This window comes from Octopus bimaculoides, chromosome 6, assembly GCF_046866305.1.
Source record: "Octopus bimaculoides isolate indiv1 chromosome 6, ASM4686630v1, whole genome shotgun sequence".
Taxonomy (NCBI): Eukaryota; Metazoa; Mollusca; class Cephalopoda; order Octopoda; family Octopodidae; genus Octopus; species Octopus bimaculoides.
Genome location: NC_142933.1, coordinates 109,643,452 through 109,671,439, shown reverse-complemented (window position 1 = coordinate 109,671,439; position 27,988 = coordinate 109,643,452). Strand labels below are relative to the sequence as shown.

General features: G+C 39.6%; 1 protein-coding gene across 1 annotated transcript; it reads left to right on the top strand.

Annotated features, from left to right (window-relative positions):
• The first annotated feature begins 200 nt into the window (after positions 1-200).
• Positions 201-27,516, top strand: LOC106870441 (meiosis-specific with OB domain-containing protein). Its single transcript, XM_014916523.3, has 14 exons — positions 201-268; positions 1,712-1,891; positions 4,311-4,365; positions 6,234-6,365; positions 13,355-13,424; positions 15,189-15,378; positions 16,275-16,375; positions 17,375-17,427; positions 17,550-17,645; positions 19,255-19,344; positions 21,389-21,536; positions 24,005-24,194; positions 25,548-25,634; positions 27,283-27,516. Exons 2-14 carry the CDS (start codon positions 1,730-1,732, stop codon positions 27,388-27,390), a joined length of 1,482 nt encoding a protein of 493 aa, XP_014772009.2. The 5' UTR covers positions 201-268; positions 1,712-1,729; the 3' UTR covers positions 27,391-27,516.
• Positions 27,517-27,988: the final 472 nt, after the last annotated feature.

Genomic DNA, 27,988 nt, shown 5'->3' with positions numbered 1-27,988 from the left:
ACATAATAATCAAGGAAGATCGTTGTAACTTGCTTGAAACATTGTTATAAAGAAGTAAAATAACAAAATAATGAAGACAAAGGGCAATCTTCGTAAATATGTTATTTTTCTAATAAATAATTGATATTTTTAAAGCAAAAACTACAAAACGAAAAGACATAAATACGAAACTAATGTGATAGAAATATCGTTTAACACCTGTTCTAAGGAGCAGACGACATATGTGTCGTCTGCTCTTCACTGAAACCTCCATTCAGACATAAAAAAGGTAAGATGGACACAAACATTTTTCTCTCGTCTTTTTGCACAAATAACTAAGGTTATTTATTAATTTCAGAAAGATTTCTTTAAATTTCATACAATTGAAGAAACCGAGATGATATAAAACATTATATTTTATGTTTTAAAACATTATTTCGTTGCGGCGATGATGTTTTTGTTCATAATCGATACACACGATTTTCTCAGTTATTTTAAAAGCTTCATCAAACTTAAGAAAGATAAAAGGCATAATTAAGCCGATGATATCTTTTACAAAATAATTAAAGAAGCTTAAAAACAAAACATTTTTTGCTTTTTAAGAAAACGAATGGTAGGAAAATTTTTTGTTAGTTTAATTTTCTTCATATAATAGTTTTTCTCTGACTACATATATTTGTATAAATCTACAACGAGTTTAGAGTATATGTGTATATATGTGAATATGTAAAAGGTGTTCAAAAAGTCACAGTGCAGTTGTGTGTGTGTGTATGTGTGTGTGCGTGCGTTTGTATTTGTATATGTATGTATGTGTATATATTTATATCTATATCTTTTACTTGTTTTTGGTCATTTAACTATGCCCATCGACCCCAGTACATATTTTTAACGCTCTCTTGTACCAAATTTATATATATATATATATATATATATATATATATATACCTACATATATATATATATATATATATATATATATATATATATATATATATATATCGATGTGGGTGTACGATGGGCTTCTTTTATTTTCCATCTACCAAATCCACTCAAAACACTCAAACAGCTTTGGTCCGACACTGAGCCCGGAACCAAGTGGCTGAGAAGCAAACTTCTTACCACACTGCCACACACACACACACACACACACACACATACACCACACACACACACACACATACACCACACACACACACAATACAGAGAGAGGGAGAGACCTTCTGCACAGCTTTTGTTTCCTAAGTTTTTCTCCCAAGATATTGACCAATGTGATGTTATAAAAAGAGAGCCTTGCTCAAGGTTCCATGCAGTGAGATCAACCCTAGAACCATATGGCTGCAAGACAACTTTCTTAACCACGTGACAATACCCACATTTTTACAAATTGCTGCCTTTGAACCAATTAAAAATATCATTATTTCCTAATTATTCTTTTATAAAAAATATGGATTTCAAGTTTTAGCACAATGCCAACAATTTCGAGAGGGGAGACATATCAATTACATCAACCCCAGCATTCAACTGGTACTTATTTTATCGACCCCAAAGGATGAAAGGCAATGTTGACCCCGGCAGAATTTGAACTCAGGACATGAGGACAGACAAAATGACTATATGCATTTTGTCTGGCATGCTAACGATTCTGCCAGCTCACTGCATTTTTCTTTTACAAGAATATTAATTTGTTTTTTTGTATCAATTGTTTTATATTCTATATTCCATTTATTTTCAGGAGACAAGTGAAGTAAAAATGTGGGCAGGACGATTTAATGATATGATTCCACAAAACAATATGAAAAATACAAGTTTTCAACAAAAAAATAGGAATTATCACCAAAATGACTTGGCTGTGAAGGAAATGAAACAACCCTTATCAGTGATCCAGAGTTTACAGCCAGGTTTTACTACAAATGTAAACATAGGTTTATCAGCATTAACAGCAGTGGTTTTTTTACCCTTTTTTGCCTATGAACCCCTTTCATTCCTATTTTACTCTACTGGGTCCCCCATAGCCATTCGATGGATATTAAAAAAATCCCACTCTGTTTTTATGATTAAATGTTATTAAGAACTATTCTTTTACTCTTTTACTTGTTTCAGTCATTTGACTGCAGCCGTGCTGGAGCACCACCTTTAGTCGAACAAATCAACCCCAGGACTTATTCTTTGTACTTATTCTATCAGTCTCTATTGCCAAACTGCTAAGTTACGGGGATGTGAACACACCAACATTGGTTATCAAGCGATGGTGGGAGGACAAACACAAACACACACACACACACACACACACACACACACACACACACACACACACACACACACATACACACACACATATATGATGGGCTTCTTTCAGTTTCTGTCTACCAATTCCACACACAAGGCTTTGGTTAGCCTAAGGCTATAGAAGAAGACACTTGCCCAAGGTGCCATGCAGTGGGACTGAACCCAGAACCATGTGGTTGGAAAGCAAGCTTCTTACCTCATTGCATAAGAAAATTTTAATATTTTGTGTATTTTAGAAACATAAGCAATTTATTGCCGATAAATTTTAACAACAAAATTTTATATGGACCCCAGTTGACCCTAGTTGGGCACAGTAAAAGGAAATTTAGAAATGTGGGAAGGAAGTTTAAAAATCAGGTAGCTCTTTAAAAATGTTTCTAATATTCATTGTAAACTTCTCAAGTTTGAAAAAAATTTTATCCTATAGTAAAAGTGTATGTATATATAAAATCTATCTGACTATTTATCTATATATGTGTATGTACGTGTAAATTCTTTTGCAGCCTTCACAAAGGTAGGAGCTATAATTTTTATTCACCGCCCACTTTCACCTTGCTTGTTTTCAGTGAGCTTTCTGTGGCTTCAGAGTTCATCTGACTTCTATTTCTTGCAAAGCTGGTACTTTTTAGTACCACAATGTTTTTAAACTTGCCTGTACAGTCCATGCTGTGGATTGCCACTAATCTTATTATTTATTATTAATAATAATATCTTTATATATTTTACGCTCTCGGAGTGGTTGGCATTAGGAAGGGCATCCAGCTGTAGAAACATTGCCAGATCAGATTGGAGTCTGGTGCAGCCATTGGCTCTCCAGACCTCAGTCAAACCGTCCAACCCATACCAGCATGGAAAGTGGACGTTAAATTATGATATATATATATATATATATATATATATATATATATATATATATATATATATATATATATATCCATATATATATATATTTCTATGCATATATTCAATCTTCACTCCTTCTTTAACACTTTCAAATGCTGTTTCCTACATGACAGAGAAATACAAAGCTAATAAGAGCAGTGCAAGAACACAGCCTTGTTTTGTCCTATCTGAGACCATGGATGAATCAGAAACTTCACTGCCAAATCTAACAGAAGCAACTCCTCTTTGGCCAATTCCTAATTGAAAGATCAGTTGGAAGGCCACTCTTGTGCTTCAAAGACAAACTAAAAGATAATCTGAAGTGATGCAATATTCCCTTTGCTTCCTGGGAAAGGAAAGCAGCAGAATGCAAGACCTAGCACCAGTCCTGCTTCTCTTCACTTCAAACATTTGAGCAAAGTTGAGTCCAGCATTAGGACCAACTCAGTGGAAGCATGAAGGCATGCTGGCAAAACATCAGTCCTCAAAATGGAAACCTTGCCTGTTGTTGTGTTTTTGTGGCACAGGGCAAAGCAGGCCCTGCTGTCCACTCAAGAAAACACATAGTAAATGATCCACAAGCACTCAAGCAAGTTCTGTCCACAACTTGTTCCATTTGCCAAAAGGCTTGCAAGGCACCAGCAGGCCTCAAGAGACACGTGCATGTCCATAGAACATAATTACGGCTTTCATTTACTGAACCCTCATTTGTTATTTGTCACAAGAGAATCCATCACACACACACATATATATATACATAGAGAGCGTGCAAGAGAAACAGAAAGAGAGAGAGAGACTTGTTTGTGCGTGTGCATGCATATGTATGTATAATAAAAATAATGATAATAATAATAATAATAATAACAACAACAACAACTATTATTATTATTATTATTATTATTATTATAGTTATTATTATAATAATAATAATGATGATAACAATAATAATAATAATAATAACAATAATAATAATACTAATTATTATTATTATTATTATTACTATTATTATTATTATTATGTTGTTGTTGTTATTGTTTTTTTTTTCTTCTTTCTTCAAATTTTCTTCCATTTCTTGCCGAGTGTTTTCCGTACACCTATTATTATTATTATTATTATTATTATATATATATATATATATACATGTAAATGTATTTCTTGAACAGCTTATTGGAGTTGTCCTGAAAAAGGAATCACCAAGGTGTGTTATAAGCAAAAAGAGTGAGTATAGTTATTTTTAGATCTAACAAGCATTTAGATTGTAAAAAAATGAAATCAAGTCTGTTAATATTTATCAATATATTAAGCATTTAAGTATATAAATGAGCAGTAGACAATGCCAGTAACTTGAGCCTTTGCACCACTCACTGGGAAATACCACATCATGTGTTTGAGATCTGCTAAGAGATATGTGTGCTTAGCAATCACTTATGAGTGAGTATGAGCTGGCAGATAATGCCACACTCATTATTTGTTTCAAGTGGTTATATAGCCATGAGCAGGCATAGACAATAGACAATAGACATACACACACACACTCTCTCTCCCCCTCACTCTCAGCCTTCCCATCCTTAATCTACAGGAACATGTAGGATATGTCAGCAGGAGAAAGGCTTACCTCCATTAGACTGCCAGTACTGATTTTTAACCACATAGAATGAAGCAGCATGAAATTAAATGCCCTGCTCAAGAACACAATAAACTGCCCAGTTCAGGAGTAAATCTTGTGACCTTATGATCATGTAGCCAACCCCTTAAACTTTAGGCCACACACCTTCCCTTTCAAAAATTACCAAGAGGAAAAATGTGAAAATAGTAGATAAAATAACACTTTATGCCCAGATTTAATTGATTACAGTAAACATTTTATATCCACATTTACAGTTTTTAGTCAAGTAAAATTTTTTTTAGAGATTTTACTCATAGGATCATCAAAATTCAGCTTACCAGGAGCGCCAGCAATGTTAAAGCTGGCTCTGACCAATAATCCCAAACTATGAACATTTGAGAAACATTACTTCAGAAATATCTCAGGAAAATGTCTGTTCTTATTTGTTTTAGCACACAAAAATGTTTTCCAGTGATGGGGGAAATATATCTTTGCCATTCACACAAAATGGGGAAATGTCATTGTTCATATTCTAAGGTAACCCAGGGTAGCACATTCAGCTGAATATAAGTGTTACTTCAATTAGAATGCCAAATTCCAGATGTGGTCGAGTTTAATAAATTTTTATATGAATGACTTACTGAATACCAGTAATATACACTGTCTTTTCTAAATGCATTAACACAATAAGGGAACTTATTTTAACAGGGAATCAAACTTGATTCAAATTAAGACTTTACCTTTACATCATTCTGTAACCAAAGGACTTTAAAATATTTGCTTCATTCAACTAAATATTATGAATATAAATTAAGATACTGATTTAACTGTTGCCATATTTCTGATTAGAACATGGATTCCTGAACATATTTACATTATTTATATTATTTACATTTGACAGATGTTTGACCTCATTTTGTTTGTTGTTAACACGTTTCAGCTGATATACCTTCCAGCCTTCATCAGGTGTCTTGGGGAAATTTCGAACCTGGGTTCTCATTCCTAAGGTATTTTTCAATGTTATTATCATTAACAACAAACAAGATGAGGACAAATATCTGTCAAATGTAAATAATGTAAATAGTGTACATAATTCCTCATCTCTTAAATATAGAACTATATGGATTCTTGAGTCATTAAATTACTAAGCAACCCATGAAGAGGTGAGCAGTCCATGGTCTGGCCCTCCATCAGTTATAATGATGAGTGTTCCAGTTGATAGGACCAATGGAACAACCTGCTCCTGAAATTAACATGCAAATGGCTGAGTTCTCCACAGGCAGGCATTCACTATAAAACTCTGTAGATGCTTCGTTCAGTGAATCACAAGAAATTGTCTCCAATGACATAATGGCTGGAATGTATTTCTTACCAAATATGCTGACCTCAATGTGTTGTTTTATAGTAATATTATTTCCATTCCATTTTTCTTTTTTTCTTTTTTTTCTTATTGCCATCATTTTGTTTCCTTTCTCTATAGGCCCTCATAAGGAAAGATATTGTTTGGGCTTCACTATAAGAGACTCTCTTGACTGGTTTATGAATGCTACATGTTGGGGGGAAAAACCTACAGTCTTTTATCTAGCTGAGTGTTTTAGAATTGGAGAAGTCAGTAAGTATACAGGTCTTTATAGTCTTTCACACATACACACATACATATTCTTTTATTCTTTTACTTGTTTCAGTCATCAGACTGTGGCAATGCTGGGGCAGCATCTTAAAGAATTTTAATCAAACAAATTGTCCCCAATATTCATTTTTTTAAAAATCCTGGCGCTTGTTCTATCAGCCTCTTTTGCCAAAACACTAAGTTAAAGGGACATAAACACACTGACACCATTTGTCAAGCAGTGGTGGAGGACAAACACAGACACAAAGACACACACACACACACACATATACAAGTGTGTGTGTGTGTGTGTGTGTGAAGGTGCATGGCTTAGTGGTTAGGGTATTTGACTCATGATTGTAAGGTCATGACTTAAATTCCCAGTGACGTAGTGTGTCCTTGAGCAAGACACTTTATTTCACATTGCTCCAGTCCACTCGGCTGGCAAAAATGAGTTATACCTGTTTTTCAAAGGGGCCAGCCTTGTCACACTCTGTGTCATGCTGAATCTCCCTGAGAACTACAATAAGGGTACACGTGTCTGTGGAGTGCTCAGCCACTTGCACGTTAATTTCACAAGCAGGCTGTTCCGTTGATCGTATCAGCTGGGACCCTTATTGTCATAACCGATGGAGTGCTCCCATATATATATATATGTGTGTGTGTATTTATATAATGGGCTTCCTTCAATTTCCATCTACCAAATCCACTCACAAGGCTTTTGTTGACTCAAGGTTTTAGTAGGTGACACTTGCCTAAAGTACCACAAAGTGAGACTGCACCTGGACTCATGTGGTTGGGAACCAAACATCTTACCACACAGCCACCACACATACACACACACACATACACGCATATAAGTATGGCCTCGCATAAGAGATGATGAGTGACCAAGACCTTTGGGGACATGCTGTGCTTGAAAAGACCCAGTAAGCCAGGTGAGATTGTAACTGTGGCTTATGCCAGTGTAGCATAACCGGCCCATTTAAGAATAGCCTTAAATCATTGGGCAATATACTGTGCTTGAGAAGACCTGTTGAGTCAAGTGAAATCATTGTTATGGCTGATACCAGTACCACCTGACTAGCACCCATGCCGATGGCATGTAAAAAGCACCTACTACAGTCTCAAAGTGGTTGACATCAGGAAGGGCATCATCATCATCATCATCGTTTAACGTCCGCTTTCCATGCTAGCATGGGTTGGACGATTTGACTGAGGACTGGTGAAACCGGATGGCAACACCAGGCTCCAGTCTGATTTGGCAGAGTTTCTACAGCTGGATGCCCTTCCTAACGCCAACCACTCAGAGAGTGTAGTGGGTGCTTTTACGTGTCACCCGCACGAAAACGGCCACGCTCGAAATGGTGTCTTTTATGTGCCACCCGCACAAGCCAGTCCAGGGGCACTGGCAACGATCTCGCTCGAAAATCCTACAGGAGCCAGTCAGGCGGTACTGGCAACGGCCACGCTCAAAATGGTGCATCTCATGTGCCACCCGCACAAGAACCAGTCCAGGGGCACTGGCAACGATCTTACTTGGCTTGCCGGGTCTTCTCACGCACAGCCCATTTCCAAAGGTCTCGGTCCGTAGTCATCGCCTCGGTGAGGCCCAATGTACGAAGGTCTTGCCTCACCACCTCAGCCCAGGTCTTCCTGGGCCTACCTCTTCCACGGGTTCCCTCAACTGTTAGGGTGTGGCACTTTTTCACGCAGCTATCCTCCTCCATTCTCACCACATGTCCATACCAGCGCAATCGTCTCTCTTGCACGCCACAACTGATGCTTCTAATGTTCAGCTTTTCTCTCAAGATACTTACACTCTGACGGGTATTCACATTGACATTACACATCCAACGGAGCATACTGGCTTCATTCCTTGCGAGCTTACGTATGTCCTCAGCAGTTACAGCCCATGTTTCACTGCCATGTAGCATGGTTGTTCGTACGCATGCGTCATACAGTCTGCCTTTTACTCTGAGTGAGAGTCCCTTTGTCGCCAGCAGGGGTAAGAGCTCTCTAAACTTTGCCCAGGCTATTCTTATTCTAGCAGCTACACTTTCAGCGCACCCACCCCCACTACTAACTTGGTCGCCCAGATAGCGGAAGCTATCGACTACCTCTAGTTTTTCACCCTGGAATGAGATAGAAGTTGTTTCCTGTTTGTTTGCAGTCTTTATTGCACCTGAACATCTGCCACAAACAAAAACTAACTTGCTAGTTAACCTGCCTTTGATGTTGCTGCACCTCTTATGTGTCCATAGCTTGCACCGGGTACATCTTATAGAGTTACTACCTACTCCTTTTCTACATACTGAGCAGGGCCATCTACCTGAAGGGGTTTGTGTTTTATCTACCTTCCTACTTATTAGGATTTTGGTTTTAGCTAGGTTGACTCTAAGGCCCTTCAATTCTAGACCTTGCTTCCACACCTGAAACTTCTCCTCTAGTTCTGATAGTGACTCCGCAATTAGGGCAAGGTCATCAGCATAGAGGAGCTCCCAGGGGCAACCTGTCTTGAACTCCTCTGTGATTGCCTGGAGGACTATGGTAAATAATAGGGGGCTGAGGACGGAACCTTGGTGGACCCCTACCTCTACCCGGAATTCATTGCTGTACTCATTTCCAACCCTCACCTTACTGGCAGCATCTCTGTACATGGCTCGCACAGCTCTCACTAACCATTCTTCTATCCCAAGTTTCCTCATTGACCACCAGATAAGGGATCGGGGGACCCTGTCAAAGGCTTTCTCCATGTCAACGAAAGCCAGGTACAGAGGTTTATCCTTAGCTAGGTATTTCTCCTGCAACTGTCTCACTAGAAATAAGGCATCAGTAGTGCTTTTACCTGGCACGAACCCAAACTGCATCTCATCTAAATTGATTCGCTCCCTAATTAGTTGGGCTATGACCCTCTCTGTAACTTTCATAACCTGATCTAACAGCTTGATGCCTCTGTAATTATTTGTATCTAAAGCGTCCCCTTTACCTTTGTAGCAGTTGACTATGATGCTGCTACACCAGTCATAGGGTATGACTCCTTCGTGTATCACCTGGTTCGTAATACGGGTGACTAGGCTATAGCCAACACTGCCAGATATTTTGAGCATCTCTGCAGTGATTCCTGATGGGCCGGGGGCTTTCCCGGTCTTCATACTCTTAATTGCTTTATCTACCCTGGTACTATCAACTCGGATAGCTGGTCCCTCTATTGGGTCGACATAAGGCAGGCTCTCTTTCTCCCATTCATTCTCTTTATTAAGCAATCTATCGTAGTGGCATCTCCAGACCTCTTTCTTTGCATCCTCATTTAATGCAAGCGTACCATCATCCATGCGAACACATTTCTCTCCTACAACATCACTATTCTCTCTCCTACACCGTCTTGCAACCCGAAATACCTCGAGTCTTTGGTCCTCACGGCGCAGAACATTGGCAAATCTTTCCTTATCTGCTTCCCCTCTGGCTAAATAAACCTGTCGCCTAGCCTCCCTTCTGGCACATTGGTACAATTCCCTGCTACCACCGTTCTTCCAGTCCTTCCAAGCTTGTTTCTTTTGTCTAATAGCCCTGTCTACCTCCTTGTTCCACCACCACGTTACTCTGGGTTGGGAGGGGACCTTACACCACCCACAAATCTGGTCGGTGGCTTTCAACAGGTTGTCCCGCAGAAATCTCCAATTGTCTTCCACGTTGTATGATGCTATATCCCCTTCTATTTCGTTAAATGCTTCAAGTAACTTGTCTCTAAGTCTCTGTCCGTTTGCAGGGTCTTTAAGCTTCCACACCCTTCTTCTCCAAGCCTGTCTAATTCTGGGCACCCATTTTGCCTTGATCCCAAAGTCGCTAACTACTAATCTATGTTGTGGGGTACATTCTTCGCCAGGGTAGGTTTTGGCATTTATAAGCCGCCCTCTTTCCCTATTTCTGGTGAGGATGTAGTCGATTTGGCTAGAGTGTCTGCCGGAGCGGTAGGTGACTAGGTGACTGGCAGGTTTCCTGAAGTTGGTATTGCAGACCATAAGATTGGTTGCATCACAGAACTCCAGCAGTCTGGTTCCCTCCTCGTTGCGGGAACCGAAGCCATAGCCTCCATGTATGCCATGGAAGCCCCCAGCACGACGTCCGACATGACCGTTGAAGTCTCCAGCCACAAAGAGAAGGTCCCTGTCACTCGTCGACGAGGTAGTTTGCAAGAGGGTGTCATAGAATTGGTCTTTCAGACCATCTGGTAGCCCAGGTTGAGGTGCATAGGCTGAGATGACAGTAGCTAATCTATGATGAAGCACTAGTCTGATCTTAAGTACTCTGTCACTTACTCTAACGACCTCGATTACCTTATCCACCCATTTCTCCGCTAGAAGTATTCCTACGCCCCCGACCCCGTCAGTGTTCCCTGCCCAGAAAATCTTGTACCTGTGTTCTTTGCCTGTGAGGAACCTTGCAGAACCTCCTCTCCATCTTACTTCCTGGATGCAGCACATATCTACGCATCTCCGTTCAAGCATCTCAACAATTTCACCAGATCTACCTTTCAGCGTGCCGACGTTGAGAGTGCCAATCCTAACAGTATGGGTGTTGGGGGTGTGGGCCTGTAGCCTGGGAAGAGGAAAAGCAGTGTCGTGTACCTGAAAAGAAAACTTGCAATTGGAAGAATTCATAAGCAAAACAGTACCTACAACCTGCAAACATTTCTCAAACTTAATGCGCTACCCAAAGGTAGGGGAGAGGATGGCCAAGGCCACTAGATGGGTTCCGGGAGACAGCCGAGGTTGACAGGATGACAAAGGGATGAACTTCCGGTGGAGGGGGCGGGATGACAGAGGAATGAACTTCCGGTGGAGGGGGTGGGATGACAGAGGAATGAACTTCCGGTGGAGGGGGTGGGATGACAGAGGAATGAACTTCCGGTGGAGGGGTGGGATGACAGAGGAATGAACTTCCGGTGGAGGGGGTGGGATGACAGAGGAATGAACTTCCGGTGGAGGGGTGGGATGACAGAGGAATGAACTTCCGGTGGAGGGGGTGGGATGACAGAGGAATGAACTTCCGGTGGAGGGGGCGGGATGACAGAGAAATGAACTTCCGGTGGAGGGGGTGGGATGGCAGAGGAATGAACTTCCGGTGGAGGGGGTGGGATGACAGAGGAATGAACTTCCGGTGGAGGGGGTGGGATGACAGAGGAATGAACTTCCGGTGGAGGGGGTGGGATGACAGAGGAATGAACTTCCGGTGGAGGGGGTGGGATGGCAGAGGAATGAACTTCCGGTGGAGGGGGTGGGATGACAGAGGAATGAACTTCCGGTGGAGGGGGTGGGATGGCAGAGGAATGAACTTCCGGTGGAGGGGGTGGGAGGACAGAGGAATGAAACTTCCGGTGGAGGGGGTGGGATGACAGAGGGATGACAGACGAATGAACTTCCGGTGGAGGGGGTGGGAGGGCAGAGGAATGAACTTCCGGTGGAGGGGGTGGGATGACAGAGGAATGAAACTTCCGGTGGAGGGGGTGGGATGACAGAGGGATGACAGACGAATGAACTTCCGGTGGAGGGGGTGGGAGGGCGGGTTACCGCCAACGAGTAGAGAGGGCTCTTAATTGTAGATTTTAAATATTTGAGAGACAACAATGCATAAATCGTAATTTTTTAAAAGAGCAATGAATTCTGGGTGATTAGAATATAACGTAGCATGAATTTAGGAAGCTTAGAAAATGAATAAGCATGAATTTAAGACAACAACTGAATTCAATTGAATTTCATGGAGAGAAACAAGAAAGCGCAAGGTATTGAGATGTTTGAGGCCGTAAATAAATAAAAATCTCTATCTTATCTGCATCTTGGGTATTTCGTCGTAGTACGTCAGCGAGATAATTTAGAATGGGTTTCTCATTTATATATAGCCAGAACCTGAAGACCTTAAAGGAAAAACTACGAAGGGGGAGAGAGAGGATGGAGGGGTAGACAGAGGCATGGCGGGAGAAAAGATCATCATCATCATCATCATATATATATATAAAGAGAGAGAGAGAGAGAGAGAGGGAGAGGGGGGACCAGTCAAGCAGCACATCACGCTGTAATTCTTGGGCTGAGAAATCAACACTTAAAAGCCATAATTTTAAGGAGCGATAAGAATTTTTGAATAAAGGAAAATGGGTAGTGGTGGTGGGTAGGTACCGCCAGCGAGTAGAGAGGGCTCTTAATTGTAGATTTTAAATATTTGAGAGACAACAATGCATAAATCGTAATTTTTTAAAAGAGCAATGAATTCTGGGTGATTAGAATATAACGTAGCATGAATTTAGGAAGCTTAGAAAATGAATAAGCATGAATTTAAGACAACAACTGTAGAAACCTTGCCAGATCAGATTGGAGCCTGGTGCAGCCTTCTGGCTTGCCAGTCCTCAGTCAAACTGTCCAAGCAGTGCCAGCATGGAAAGCAGACATTATACGATGATGATCATGATCATGATCATGATATATATAAGCGCAGGAGTGGATGTGTGGTAAGTAGCTTGCTTACCAACCACATGGTTCCAGGTTCAGTCCCACTGCGTGGCACCTTGGCCAAGTGTCTTTTACTATAGCCTTGGGCCGACCAAAGCCTTGTGAGTGGATTTGGTAGATGGAAACTGAAAGAAACCCATCGTATATATGTATATATATATATATATATGTATGTGTGTGTAAGTTTGTTGGTCTGTGTTTGTCCCCCCACCATTGCTTGACTACTGATGCTGGTGTGTTTACGTCCCTGTAACTTAACGGTTCGGCAAAAGAGGCCGATAGAATAAGTACTAGGCTTACAAAGAATAAGTCCTGGGGTCGATTTGCTCGACTAAAAGCGGTGCTCCAGCATGGCCACAGTGAAATAACTGAAACAATTAAAAGAATAAAAGAATATATATATATATATATATATATATATATACTTGACATATGTTATGTTTTAACTGTATTTAACCTATTCCTTTTGATTTAAATTTTTGTTTCTAGTTCAAATAAAAAATGCAATGGTTATGGCAGCCACATCATTTGATGAAAAGTTTAGACCATGGACCTCAAGGTATAAAAATGGCTTCCATCTCTCTCTTTAATTTCTCCCTCAGTTCATAAAATTTACTATGACACACACACACACACACATGCAGTCACCTTTAACACAGCAAAAACAACAGCTCAATGCCTTCTCTTCAGTACCAGTTACTGATCCTCAACAGCAGCAGTTCCTAACCATTTTTTGCCTATGGACCCTTTGATTTCTGTTTTATTCAGGTGGACCCTTGTAGTCATTCAATATTTAAAAATACCCTACTACATTTATAGCATTAAACATTATTTGGAATTGTATAAAAAAAAATTTTAACATTTTGTGTATTCATCTTCATCATCATCATCATTGATTAGCGTCTGCTTTCTATGCTAGCATGGGTTGGACGATTTGACTGAGGACTGGCGAACCAGATGGCTGCACCAGGCTCCAATCTAATCTAGCAGAGTTTCTACACCTGGATGCCCTTCCTAACGTCAACCACTCTGAGAGTGTAGTGGGTGCTTTTACGTGCCACCGGCACAAGGGCCAGTTAGGCGGTACTGGCAATGACCATGCTCAAAATGGTGCTTTTTACATGCCACCTGCACAGGAGCCAGTCCAGTGACACAGGAGCCAGTCCAGTGGCACTGGCAATGACCTCGCTTGAATGTTTTTTTTCATGTGCCACCAGCACAAGTGCCAGTAAGGTGACGATGGTAACGATTACGCTCAAATGGTGCTGTTTGCATGCCACCGGCACGGAAGCCAGACAGCTGCTCTGGCAATGATCATGCTCGGACGGTGCTGTTATTGCTCCTCTGGTACAGGTGTCAGTCATTGAATTTGGTTCAATTACGATTTCGATTTCACTTGCCCCAACAGGTCTTCGCAAGCAGAACCAAATTATTGCAGATAGATTTTAAAAACAAAATCTTGTATGGACCCGCAGGGGCCATATGGGCTCTGGTTGAGAACAACTGATCTACAAAATATGTGTGTAGATAATAGGGCAGCGAGCTGGCAGAATCGTTAGCATGCCGGGCAAAATGCTTAGCGGTATTTCATCTGCCATTACATTTTGAGTTCAAATTTTGCCAAGGTTGATTTTGCCTTTCATCCTTTCAGGGTTGATTAAATAAGTACCAGTTACACACTGGGGTCGATGTTACTGTTGTTTTTAGCCCCAGGAAGACATCTCCTCCAGCTGGCCAACAACACACAGTCTATGTCCGATTAGTAATTGCGAGGGAGGTCATTTAATATAACTTATCTCTCTCTTTATGAGATCAGCGACAGTGTGGCGCTAGAAAATGGATATAATATTTTGCGAATGGAATAAGTTCTTCATCACTAGCCAGTGATTAGCACACACTGAAGACAGGTAACCACCCAGAAACCCGGGTCTGTGTGTATCACGTAAGGCTAGAGATAGGAGCAATGACCTCCCTCGCAAATACTAATCGGACACAGACTGTGTTGTTGGCCAGCTGGAGGAGATATCTTTCTCGGATTAAAAACCAACAGTAACACCATCCTCTATAGGACTGCCACATTTAGTTGGCAAAGATATTTTACTGTATTAGGATTAACTCATCTTATTTTCCTGATCCATGAAAGAAGCTCTTACATTGTAGCTTTGTTTAATCAGTTCTTTATCTCTATATCAAAATATATTTCATCTGAATGAATGAGCTTCTAGCCAGTATGGAAAGCAGATGTTAAATGACAATGATGATGATGATGATGATGGTGATGGTGGTGGTGGTTACAGCAGAAATGTTTTCTATATTTCAACAGCCCTCTGAGTTTGAACATCAGTGATGCAGGTAACATAATCATATACACAGGGCTTGACAGAGAGCAATACCTTTGTTACAGTCACTTACCGACTAAAATTTACCGAGACCATTACACCTTAGAAGACATCAACATCAATGGACAATCCCTACATGGCGAACATGTTAATTTATTGGTAGCAGTGAAGAAGGTAAGAATATCTTATCGTGATTTATTTCATTGTTGTCATTGTTTTAATGTCCACTTTTCCAGGCCTGCATGGGTCAGAGATGGAATTCATCGGAACAGGACTGGATTCCCAAAAAGGCAGCAAGCTGGCAGAAATGTTAGCACACTAGGCGAAATGTTTAGTGGTATTTCGCCTGTCTTTATGTTCTGAGTTCAAATTCTGCCAAGGTTGACTTTGCCTTTTATCCTTTCAGGGTTGATAAGTTAAGTACCAGTTGCATACTGGAGTCAATCTAATCAACTGCCCCCCCACCCCCAAAATGACTGAAATGCTTGCTTTGCTTAAGGTAGTCCGTCTTGACAGATGACGATGTCGTCATTGATCCTTAGGGGCTGTCTTGATGTCGTTGATCCTTAGCGGCTGTCTTGATGTCATTGAAAAAACCAATTCTGGAGGCACATGTCCAATTACACCAAGAGCAGTGAAGAGGGCTCCGATGAAGATGAGCTCCTCTAGGATTTTGCTAACGTTCCTTGAGCTGTCACCACTTTCCTTTGCGAAGTCTAGTCTGTTTATCCTCAAAATGCTGCAAACCAGTTTTGACCATACTCCTCCTCCAAGTAGTACGGTCTGTGGCCAGTGTTTTTAGTTCACCAGGGGAGATGTTGCAAAGCTTCAGGGATTTCTTGAGATGAACTTAATATCATTTCTTTGGACCTCCGTGCAATCGGTTACCCACTGCTAACTCCCCAAAAAGCACAATCTTGGGTTTATGGCTTTCTGGCATCTTGATAATGACTGAGATAGGTAAAGGATAATAAATAGAAGTCCCTTAATGAATGAGTCTGTGTGTGCGTGTGTGAGAGAGGTTTTGTTTCAGTTTTTCTTAGTTTAATTGATTGTTTTTGCATTGCCAGGTAAATGAAGTAAGAAATATTAAAACCAAAACAGGGAAACAAATGAAACAATGTGAAGTGAAACTGTTTGATGAAACTTGTTCCACATTTACATTAATGCTGTAAGTTATTTTTGTATATTTTCATTGCACTGGTGTAGAGCAATAGTCATGGCTGATGCCAGTGCTGTCTGACTGGCACCTGTGCCATCTGACTGGCACCTGTGCCGATGGCACATAAAAAGCACCAGTGGAGCTTTGGGCCTCATGGAGAAAGTGACAGGTGACCAAGACCTTTGGCGATATATCGTGCTTGTGTAGACATGTCAAGTCAAGCGAGACTGTAACTGTGGCCAGTGTCAGATCAATGGCACCTATGCTGGTGGAATGTAAGAAACACCCCTTACTCTCTCAGAGTGGTTGGCATTAGGAAGGGCATTCAGCTGTAGAAACGTTGCCAAATCAGATCAGAACCTGGTGCAGCCCCCCCCCCCCTCCCATCCCCAGCTTACCAGTTTCCAGTCAAACAGTCCAACCCATGCCAACATGGAAAGCGGACCTTAAATGATGATGACAATGATGATGATGATGATTTTATATTACTCTACATATTTCTCTTTCCTTATTTTTCTTGACTCCCAAAAATAAGGATTTTTTTTCTTCCTTGTGCATACAGTCAATGTTTATATGGAGGAAGTATTTTACATTGTTTGTATAGAAGCCATGTGAGGGTACATGGCCTTGTGGTTTGGGTGTTGCACTCATGAGCACATGGTTTCAATTCCTGAACCGGGCAATGTGAAGTGTTCTTGAGCAAAACACTTCATCTCATGTGGTTCTGTGATCACTTAAACACCTGACGCATGGTATGCCGTGCAACCTGTTCAGGCAACTACAAGTTCTTCTCAGACTACAAGTTACTACCACCACCACCACCACCACCACCACCACCACCACCACCATCGGCACCACCAATACTTTTATTTTATTTTTTTTTTTGAAAGCATGTGGTTGGGAATCAAACTTCTTACCATACAGCCACACATGCACCGATATAGCCTTGTCTGTGCCTATATATTGTATTGTATTTGAATATTATGAGATGTTTCTGTTGTTTTATAGATGGGATGATCAACTCATCAACAATGCATTGTCTTGGGTTTCAAACCAAACTGGTAAGCATAAGATTTTTAATATTTAACCCTTTAGCATTGAAACCATTGTAGAATATTATAACCAAAGCTACACTTGGACTGATCAGGAATCTATCATCAAGTGATCTTTTATTCTGTTGTAGTTCTCTTCATCAATGATGTCAAAGTTGTATTTGATGAATATAAAAACTATATGGCATCTACAGCAACTTCCAAGACTATTATTACAGTCAATCCAGGTGTGTTCTTCATTTATATATTTTGCATACATGCACACAAACCATATAGATGTATGTACGTATGTGTGTATAGATGGATGGATGTCTCTATGTATATATGTATGTATATATAGTAGGGTCTCTATCTATGAACAAAGTCTATTCCAGAGCCACGTTCATTAATCAAATTTTTCATCACATTAACAGGGGCAGGTGTGGTTGTGTGGTAAGAAGCTTGCTTACCACCTACATGGTTCCAAGTTCAGTCCTGCTACATAGCATATTGGGCAAGTGTCTTCTACTATGGCCTCGGGCCGACCAAAGCTTTGTGAGTGGATTTGGCAGACAGAAATTGAAAGAAGCCCATCGTATATATATATATATATATATATATATATATATATATATATCATCATCATCATCATCATCATCATCATCATCGTTTAATGTCCGCTTTCCATGCTAGCATGGGTTGGACGATTTGACTGAGGACTGGTGAAACCAGATGGCTACACCAGGCTCCAATCTGATTTGGCAGAGTTTCTACAGCTGGATGCCCTTCTTAATGCCAACCACTCAGAGAGTGTAGTGGGTGCTTTTACGTGTCACCTGCACGAAGGCCAGTCAGGCGGTACTGGCAACGGCCATGCTCAAAATAGTGTATCTTATGTGCCACCCGTACAAGACCCAGTCCAGGGGCACTGGCAACAATCTTGCTCGAAAATCCTTACACATGGCACGGGCACAAGCGCCAGAAAGGCGACGCTGGGCACAGGTGCCATCCCAATTTCACTTCCGCTTGCCCCAATAAGTCTTCGCAAGCTGAGTTTCGTGTCCAATGAAGGAGACGATATATATATATATATATATATATATATATATTTATATATATATATTTGTGTGTGTGTGTGTGTGTGTGTGTGTGTATGTGTGTGTGTGTGTGTGTGTGTGTATTTATGTGTGTGTGTTTGTGTCTGTGTTTGTCCCCACCACCATCACTTGACAACCGATGCTGGTGTGTTTATATCCCCATAACTTAGCAGTTCGGCAGAAGTGACCAATAGAATAAGCACCAGGCCAACAAAGAATAAGTCCAGGGGTTGATTTCTTTGGCTAAAAGGCGGTGCTCCAGCATGGCAACAGTGAATTGACTGAAACACGTAAAAGAGTAAAAGAATGAGCAACTGAAGAGAATTTAAGCAGAGGGAGTCCATTCCAAACTTTATGTAAAAAGGCAAAAATGATGTTTTATTTGTCCATCCATCAATAGCAAATACATAAATATGTATGTATACACACATATATATATATATATATATATATATATATATATATATATATGATATATATATATATGAATGTGTGTGTGAATGTGTGTGTGAATGTGTGTTTGCATGTGTTTGAATGTGTGTGTGCATGTGTGTGTGCATGCATGTGTGTGGCTGCATATGTATGCGCATGCATGTGTGTGTGTATGTGTATGCATGTGTATGCACGTGTATGTGTACATGCATGTGTCTGTGCATGAGTGTATGTATGTATGTATGTGCATGTGTTTTTTTTCCTTTGTCTTTGTGTGTGTATAAATACCTTATTCTCAAACTGTTGCAATTACCATTTACTCCCCCAGAGATTGAAGAAGCTCAGCATTTGTACGTATATGCAGAAAACCACCAAGACTTTGAAGAAATAGAGGACGATGTAAATAATATTCCTGATCGTAAGATTCCTCTTCATCTTTATTCAAATAATTACTCACATCATCTTAAATGAAAACACTCTCACTGCTCTCTTCATTTCGGTAATGTTCACTTCACTAATTACACTGAATTATCCCATCAGACTCTTCGACAGGGAACAATCAGTTCAACATCCCAAATCTCTTTTCTCACTACTTACCTTATTATGGTGGTTTGCATTGTTTTTATTATCTTAATGTACACTTTCTCATGCTCGCGTGAGTCAGACAGAATTTGTTGTGGTGGATTTTCTATGGCTGGATGTTTTTCCTGTGGCCAACCTTCACCTGTTCCCAAGGACAGCAATATTTCTCCATGAGCAGACATGTTTTACATGAAAGACTGGAAATGAACAACACCGCTTGTATGACAGTAACATTCATTTACAACTATTACACAATGTCAAGGCAAGGAGACATATACATACACACACACGTATACACACACTGCGAGCTGGTAGAAACGTTAGCACTCCGGGCAAAATGCTTAGCTGTATTTCGTCTGCCGCTACGTTCTGAGTTCAAATTCCGCCGAGGTCGACTTTGCCTTTCGTCCTTTCAGGGTCGATTAAATAAGTACCAGTTACGCACTGGGGTCGATATAATCGACTTAATCCGTTTGTCTGTCTTTGTTTGTACCTCTGTGTGTAGCCCCTTGTGGGTAGTAAAGAAATAACACGTATACACACACACACACATACACATACACATGTATGTATATATAGTTAGAGACCAGTATTCTCTGTGTAGAATACACTTCATGGTGCTCAAGAGATTTGAACTTGAGCAGGGAGAAGAGTAAAATGTAAGGACGAGCAAGTTAGGCAAATCAATATACAAAAAAATATTCTTTTCTACTCTAGGCACAAGGCCCGAAAATTTTGGGGCGGGGGGGGGGGGGGGCAGTTGATTAGATCAACCCCGGTATTCAACTGGTGCTTAATTTATCATCCCTGAAAGGCAGAGTCGACCTCGGTGGAATTTGAACTCAGAACATAAAGACAGACGAAATACTGCTAAGCATTTCGCCTGGTGGGCTAACATTTCTGCCAGCTCACCGCCTTGATATACAAAAAAATATTAAATACATTTCATACGAAAAATGTACATATGTATACACAAGTCTGACTTAGACAGAATAGAAATGATATCTGGAATTAAAGGGATTGAGTAAGAGTTCTATGAGTCCAACAACTGTTTCTGGGAACTTGGTGGTCCAAAATAATGATGATTGTAACTTGATTCCATCATTGGATTTCATCTTTAAACTCCGTTCTGTCAACAGCTCAAATGTAAAACTCTTCCCTGAGGACAGAGGCTGGTGTTATCCGATGATGGTATCAAGTTACAATTATCATTATTTTGGACCACCAAGACCCCACCATCATCACCACCAGAAACAGCTGTTGGACTCGTAAAACTCTAATTCAACCCCTTTAATTCCTGATATCATTGCTATTCTGCATAAGTCAAACTCTTTTTTTATATGTAAACATATGTACATTTTTCATCTGAAAAGTATTCAATATTTTTTGTGTATTAACTTACCTAACTTGTTTGTCCTTGCATTTACTCTTCGTTGCCAGTGCCCCTGGACTGGCTTGTGCGGGTGGCACATAAAAGACACCATTTCGAGCGTGGCCGTTTTCATGCGGGTGACACGTAAAAGCACCCACTACACTCTCTGAGTGGTTGGCGTTAGGAAGGGCATCCAGCTGTAGAAACTCTGCCAAATCAGACTGGAGCCTGGTGTTGCCATCCAGTTTCACCAGTCCTCAGTCAAATCGTCCAACCCATGCTAGCATGGAAAGCGGACGTTAAACGATGATGATGATGATGATGATATATAAAAAATAAAATCAATAAAAAAATACTCTCTGCATGTGAGTAACAGAAACATGAAACTCAGAATAGAGCTTTTGTTTCACGGAATGTGATAAAATCGATATACAACTGTTATTTATTTAAATTATTTTCTAACATTTTGATTACCTCTAATTAATTTGAACTGTCTCTCCCATTTCAGCCTCTTCTATTACTGATGTGTACACAGTTAAAGAAATCAATGATCTATTGAAAGTTCCTTCTGGCCAAGATATATTTGGTTACTCTTACAGTTTTATTAGTTGGTTTAATGTGGATGCAACAAATAAGAATTACATACAGTTTTACTGGTAGAATGGCTTTTTACATTCAGTTTGTTTTATAATTTATCGAATTAATTATCATAAATTAAAATTATTGATTTTACTTTCAATGTTTAATTTTATATTTGATGTTGTTACTATTATTATTTTCAAATGACTGATTTTAATATATTATATAATGTATCATACTATAGTTTAAATAAAGAATGCAAACACATTCTTTCTATGTTATTAATGTGCAGGAAAAAGAAAAAGAGGGAGGTAGTCTCCTGACAAACTGTTTTATGGTTTGTTAACCACTCTTCAGAGAAGGCCTGTCCAGCATCTTTTCCCAACCAATAGTATAGACAAACTGCTGTATAAAGCAGTCAGGAATTAGGTCAGTACTATTGAGGATAGCCTAATTTGCATGTTTATGCTTTTACTAGCTCCTCATTGAACTTCTCACATAAATTAATAATAAAACTTTAAACAAACAGCAAAGACTCCCTCAGTCATAAATGACCATGGGATTGCACCTAGAAAGTTGCCCTCCAAAGCACAAGTCTGGACTAGGTTGTTTATGGACAACCAGCAGTCACCCATCCATACCAGCCTCCCTTCTCCATGCCACCAATGTTATCCAAGGGAAAGGCAAAGGGGCCAATACAATTTGACACCAGTGATGCTGCAACTCATTTCTACAGCTGAGTGAACTGGAGCAACGTGAAATAAAGTGTCTTGTTCAAGAATACAACACACAGCCAGGTCAAGGAATTGAACTCACTACCTCATGATTGTGAGCCTGACATCTTAACCACTGAGCCATGCACTTTCACTAATTAAACTTAGATGTAGCTTAAAAAAAAAAAGAAAAAAACCTTTCAGCTTATAGGGTTTTAAGTTTACTGCTTAAAAACTTCCTCTTCGTTTAACTCAGTGGTTCCCAAACTTTTTTGGGCTGCTGTCTCCTTGACACCTGGGCCACATTCCTAGCGCCCTCACCCCAACTAACCATCACAAGTATAGACCTCTTTCTCAAAAAAATTTAAAACAACCGTATTTCACAAATAAAACTTAACCTAATGAACCCATTATTTTGTTGTTTTTACATGAATTGCCACCCCATTATTGCCCCACTTTTCTTCAACATCCCCTTGGAACTTTCCACCACTCCCAAGGGGAGCAATACCACCCACTTTAGGAACCATTGATTTAACATATTCAAAAAACACACTTCAACCTAAGGGAGTTCATTCCTGTTCTAGACACATGGTGCAAAGGAGGATTTAAACAACTTTCTGCCAGACACTGAAACAGCTGTTAGGTATAGAGTGAACTAAGGTAACAAGTGCCCAGAATCATTTGCACATCAAATAAAACGCTGAGAGGCACTTCTTTAGACTTTTTACATTCTGAGTTCAAATGCTGTTGAGGTCAGCTTTGCCTTTCACCATTTTGGGGCCGATAAAATAAGTATCAGTCATGCACTGGAGTCAATGTAACGAACCAGCCCCTTCTCCCCAAACTTCACATCTTTTGCTTATAGCAGAAAGAATTATACTGTGCACTCTTCTGGTTTGTAGAAGTCTACAGTACCTCGGTATAGTTAGGTTGGCTTAACAATCAGCATCATCATCAACACTCTTCAGAAATAGAAGCTTCACGTCAGGGATGTTAATACAACCCATCAATCAGCCAGCTGACATCTTTGATCAACAAGCTGACATCTTTGATCAACAAGCTGACACCTCACAGAGTTAGTTTTATTAAACATTGCTTAACGAGGTTACTACAAAATTTGAAATGACATTTATGTTTTCACAATGTTTGATATATTTACATTTACCTAAAAAACAACCTTTTAGGTTTATAAGTTAAACACTTCTGTTTATTAACAAAAGTTAGCATGAAATTTTATAAAATACTTTAAAATGTGAAATAATTTGTTTTTTTTAATTTTTGCATCTTCAGTTTCATTAACAACATATCTTTACAGGAAGAAAAGAAAGGAAAAACGTTAAAAGTATCGAATTATGGAGGTAAAAAACCATAACTACCTCACCATGGAACCCAAAAGAAAAAAAGGGGGGGGGGCAGCAGAAGGTAGTTGGGGTAGAGGAAATAATAGGTTGTACATCCCAGAACAAATGGCATGTTTTGCCATGCTTCACAGACATGATTGCAAAGGCATTGCTACAGAGAATGGCCAGTGACACTCACTGCCTCATGAGATTCATCTCTCAAACAGGCCACAGTTATTCTGATTTTGTGGAGGAAATTGGCTGTGCAGGGTCTGTGATTGAATTCAAAGTACATAAAATCAAAGGCTGGCAACCTTCGACTTTTACCATCCAAAAGGATTTTTAACCCAATATTTAAATGCTGTTATTTATAGCTTTATCTCCTTCAAGTTCATCCATTAAACATGAATTATTTCATGTTCTCTCATATTCTCTAAATTCTTATGATGTAAACAACATGTTATTTATTTTTGTTTTCTTCAATTATTTCAGCCCTGATTGCATGTTTCTAATGAGTGCGGAGTCTCCAATCTGTTTAAACAGCAACTGTGAATCTACTTATGATAATATGAAGTCTCCCATTATAAAGTTCTATCTGACAATCTCTTTCTCAGACTGTACAGACACAATAAGGAAATGCTTCATAAACAATGACCTTGTTGAAAACCTTCTCAACATTTCAGTCAGTATACAATTATTGTTTTACCTTAACAACTTTCTCTCTTTATTAAATTTCCATGTCCTTTAGCTTTCATCTTTTACTTGTTTCAGTCATTGGATTGTGACCATGCTGGGGCACTGCTTTGACAGGTGTAGCTGTAGAACGGGAGGGAAAGAGGGAGGGAGAAGAAGGTAGAAAAAGAAAGTGAATAAAATTATATTCAACCATTTATAAATATGAAGATATTATTCTATCATTGTATATATATATATATATCATCATCGTCGTCGTCGTCGTCATCGTTGAACATCTGCTTTCCATGCTGGCATAGGTTGGATGGTTTGACTGAGGACTGGCGAGCCAGAAGGCTGCACCAGGCTCCAATCTGATCTGGCAAATTTTCTACTGTTGGGTGCCCTTCCTAACGCCAACCACTCCGAGAGTATAGTGGGTGCTTTAAAACGAAATTTTATTGGGGTGAAAACTTTTCCCTACAAGTGCGTGACCTTTTGCCAAAATTAGAAATCAATATTGACAATCATTGATTGATGATCATTGAATAATTGTTTATTGAAACATTGATTACTGAATACAAGAGCTTCGCTATTTTGAGCTTCATTAGAACCCAGATTGATTTTGGAAAACTTTTTTTTTCCTCTGCTGAAAACTTTGACTCCATAATTATTTTACAGTAATCATCATCACCATTTTAAACATTCACTTTTCCATGCTTGCAAAGGTTGGACAAAGTTTGTTGAGGCAAAGTTTCTGTGGCCAGATGCCCCTCCTCTCACCAGCCCTCATCTGTTTCCAAGAAAGGTAATATTTCCCCATGGTTAAGGCAACAAACTCACAGAATTGTTAGCACATAAAATAGAATGCTTGGCAGCATTTGGTCTACTTTTACATTCTGACTTCAAATTCCACTGGGGTCAACATTACTTTTCATCCTTCAAGATTGAACATTGGGTCGTTTTAATCAACTTACCCCTCTCCCAAAAGTACTGGCCTTATGCCTAAATTATTATTATTAAGTTGGTGAGCTGGCAGAGTTGTTAGCATGCCAGGCATAATGATTAGCAACATTTCATCTGTCTTTGCGTTCAGAGTTCAAGTTCCACTGAGGTCAATTTTGCCTATCGTCCTTTCTGGGGTCAATAAATTAAGTACCAGTGAAACACCGGGGTCCATATAATCAACTAGTCCCCTCCTCCAAAATTTCAGGCCTTGTGCCATTAGTAGAAAGGGTTGCTACTACTACGACTACTACTGCTGCTGCTGCTGCTGCTGCTACTACTACTACTACTACTACTACTGTACACACCAAAATAGGTTTGATTCCTAATTTCTTGTATATTTTCTCTTCCTTTGTAGGCTGCTCAATTCATTCAGCTGAGTGAAAATAGAAAGACAGAACTGAAGTGGAAAGTCTTGTTTGAACGATTCAAAATATATTTCAAGGTAGATATATCTTATGTTTTTACAACTACTAAAGTGGGAAGTTTTAAAAATCAAATTAAATTCATGGAATATTTTACCAATTTAGTTATCATCAATACATTATGAAGTACAATGGGTGAGAGGTTAAAGTTTTGGAGCAGTTTCTCCTAAAATGGCTTCTAGGGAATCCTAGAATCTTTTGTAAAAATACTGGGCTTCAGCAAGGAAAGGGTTATTTTAACAAGTTATACAAGATGTGCCAAAAAAAAGAAACCGTCCTAGATTCATCATCCTTGATAAAAGCTTCAATAGCAAAATTTCAGTGTACCCTGATGTTAACTTAAGAAGCACAGTAAAACATTAATTAGATGAAGACATTGTTATCCCCCACTTAAGTTGACAAGGGCCACACCAATAGTCATGTAAAACATGGGTCATTTTTCTGTTGCACCTGATATATTTGGTTAAAACTGAAACTGAAATTTAATCAGATGTTCAAATTAGAATATCAATTTCCTAACCTTACTATTTACGAATTTCTTTCCTTGTCTCACTGTGTAGCACTTTGGGCAAGTGTCTTCTACTATAGCCTCAGGCCAACCAAAACCTTGTCAGTAGATTTGGTAGACAGAAACTGAAAGAAGTTTGTTGTATATATATATATATATATATATAGAGTTATTAATATTTCTAAGTCTCTCTAAAGGAGACTACGGCAGCGGTACTGGAAATTAATAGTTATCGCCAAGCCAACATGGCAGTCCCAAAATTAGGACGAAAGCTGCCGTGAATTAGCTCCAAGAAGCCATCGCCTCTAGCTAGCTATGTGACACACACACATATATATATATATATATATATATATATATATATATATATTTAATATATATATATATATGTATATATATTAAAAATGGGGAAGGCCGGTTTATGGGATTACCTTAAGTTTACCGTCCATAAAGGGTTTAGATTTATGGAGTATCATTAGATCTCAAAAACCTGTTGGGCCAACAGGTTTTTGGGATCTAATGATACGCCATAAATCTAAACCCTTTATGGACAGGAAACCTAAGGTAATCCCATAAACAAGCCTTCCCCATTTTTAATATATACTGCTCTGCATCTTAGAGTGTGCTTCTTCTTTCGGATTTATGTTTTCTACAAACAATGTGTGTGTGTGTGTCCATGTTTGCCCCCTACCGCTGCTTGATAACTAATGCTGGTATGTTTACGTCCCCCATAGAACAAGTACAAGGCTTTTAAAAAAATAAGTCAATTTGTTTGACTAAAAATTCTTCAAGGTGACGCTCCCGCATGGCTGCAGTCTAATAGCTGAAAGAAGTAAAAGATAAAAGAAAAGAAAAAAGATATACACACACAACATTCTTCCAAAGTTTTCATTTACCAAATTCATTCATAAGGCACTGGTTGGCCCAAGGTGCCATGTTGTGGGACTGAACCCCAAAACGACATGGCTGCAAAGGGAGCAAAATTAGATTATATGGCAAGTATGGGGCTTGCCATATAATCGACATTCCTATTAGCGCAATGCTCTAATCCACTAAGCTAAATGCTCAACTTTCAAATAAAAAAAAATGAAAATGATATATCTTCAAGAGAATTCATATTTCCTCCCATCTTAAATTTAGTTTGATTCTGCCTTCTTCAGATCCAGAGACAACAAGAATCTAATCGCCAACCCCATAGAATTAAAGTCCTACACTGTATGCCAGTTGATCTGCAAGAACTGGTCACTTATTACCAACACAAGAAATAAAATTAAAAATCAATGTTTGACCCCTTTCTGCTGCTGTTTTATCTATAATTGGTAAATATAATATTGTTATTTTTATCTCATAATAATTCTTTTCAAAGAAGTCAATAAATCGTTCACATCACCATTCTTTCATCTTTTATTCTTTACTTGTTTCAGTCATTAGACTGGGGCCATGCTGGAGCACCACCTTGAAGAGTTTTTTGTTGAAGGAATCAACCCCAGTACTATTTTTTTTTAAGCCTGGTACTTATTCTACTGCTCACTTTTGTCAAGGGGATGCAAACATAGCAACGCTTGTTGTCTTGTAGTGGTGGGGGATAAACACAGACACAAAGACACACGCACGCACACACACACATACATATACAAAGCATCCAATCCACACTGTAAAGTGGTTGGTGTTCAGAAGGGCATCCAGCAGTAAAAACCTTGCCAAAACTGACCTCGCCTGTGCTTGTGCCACGTAAAAAGCATTGAGTCCACTCTGCTGAGTGGTTGGCGTTAGGGAGGGCATCTGGCTGTAAAAATCCTGCCAAAAAAAAATCACAGAAGTCTGGTGCAAGCTTCTGCCTGGCCAGCTCCTGTCAAACCGTCCCAC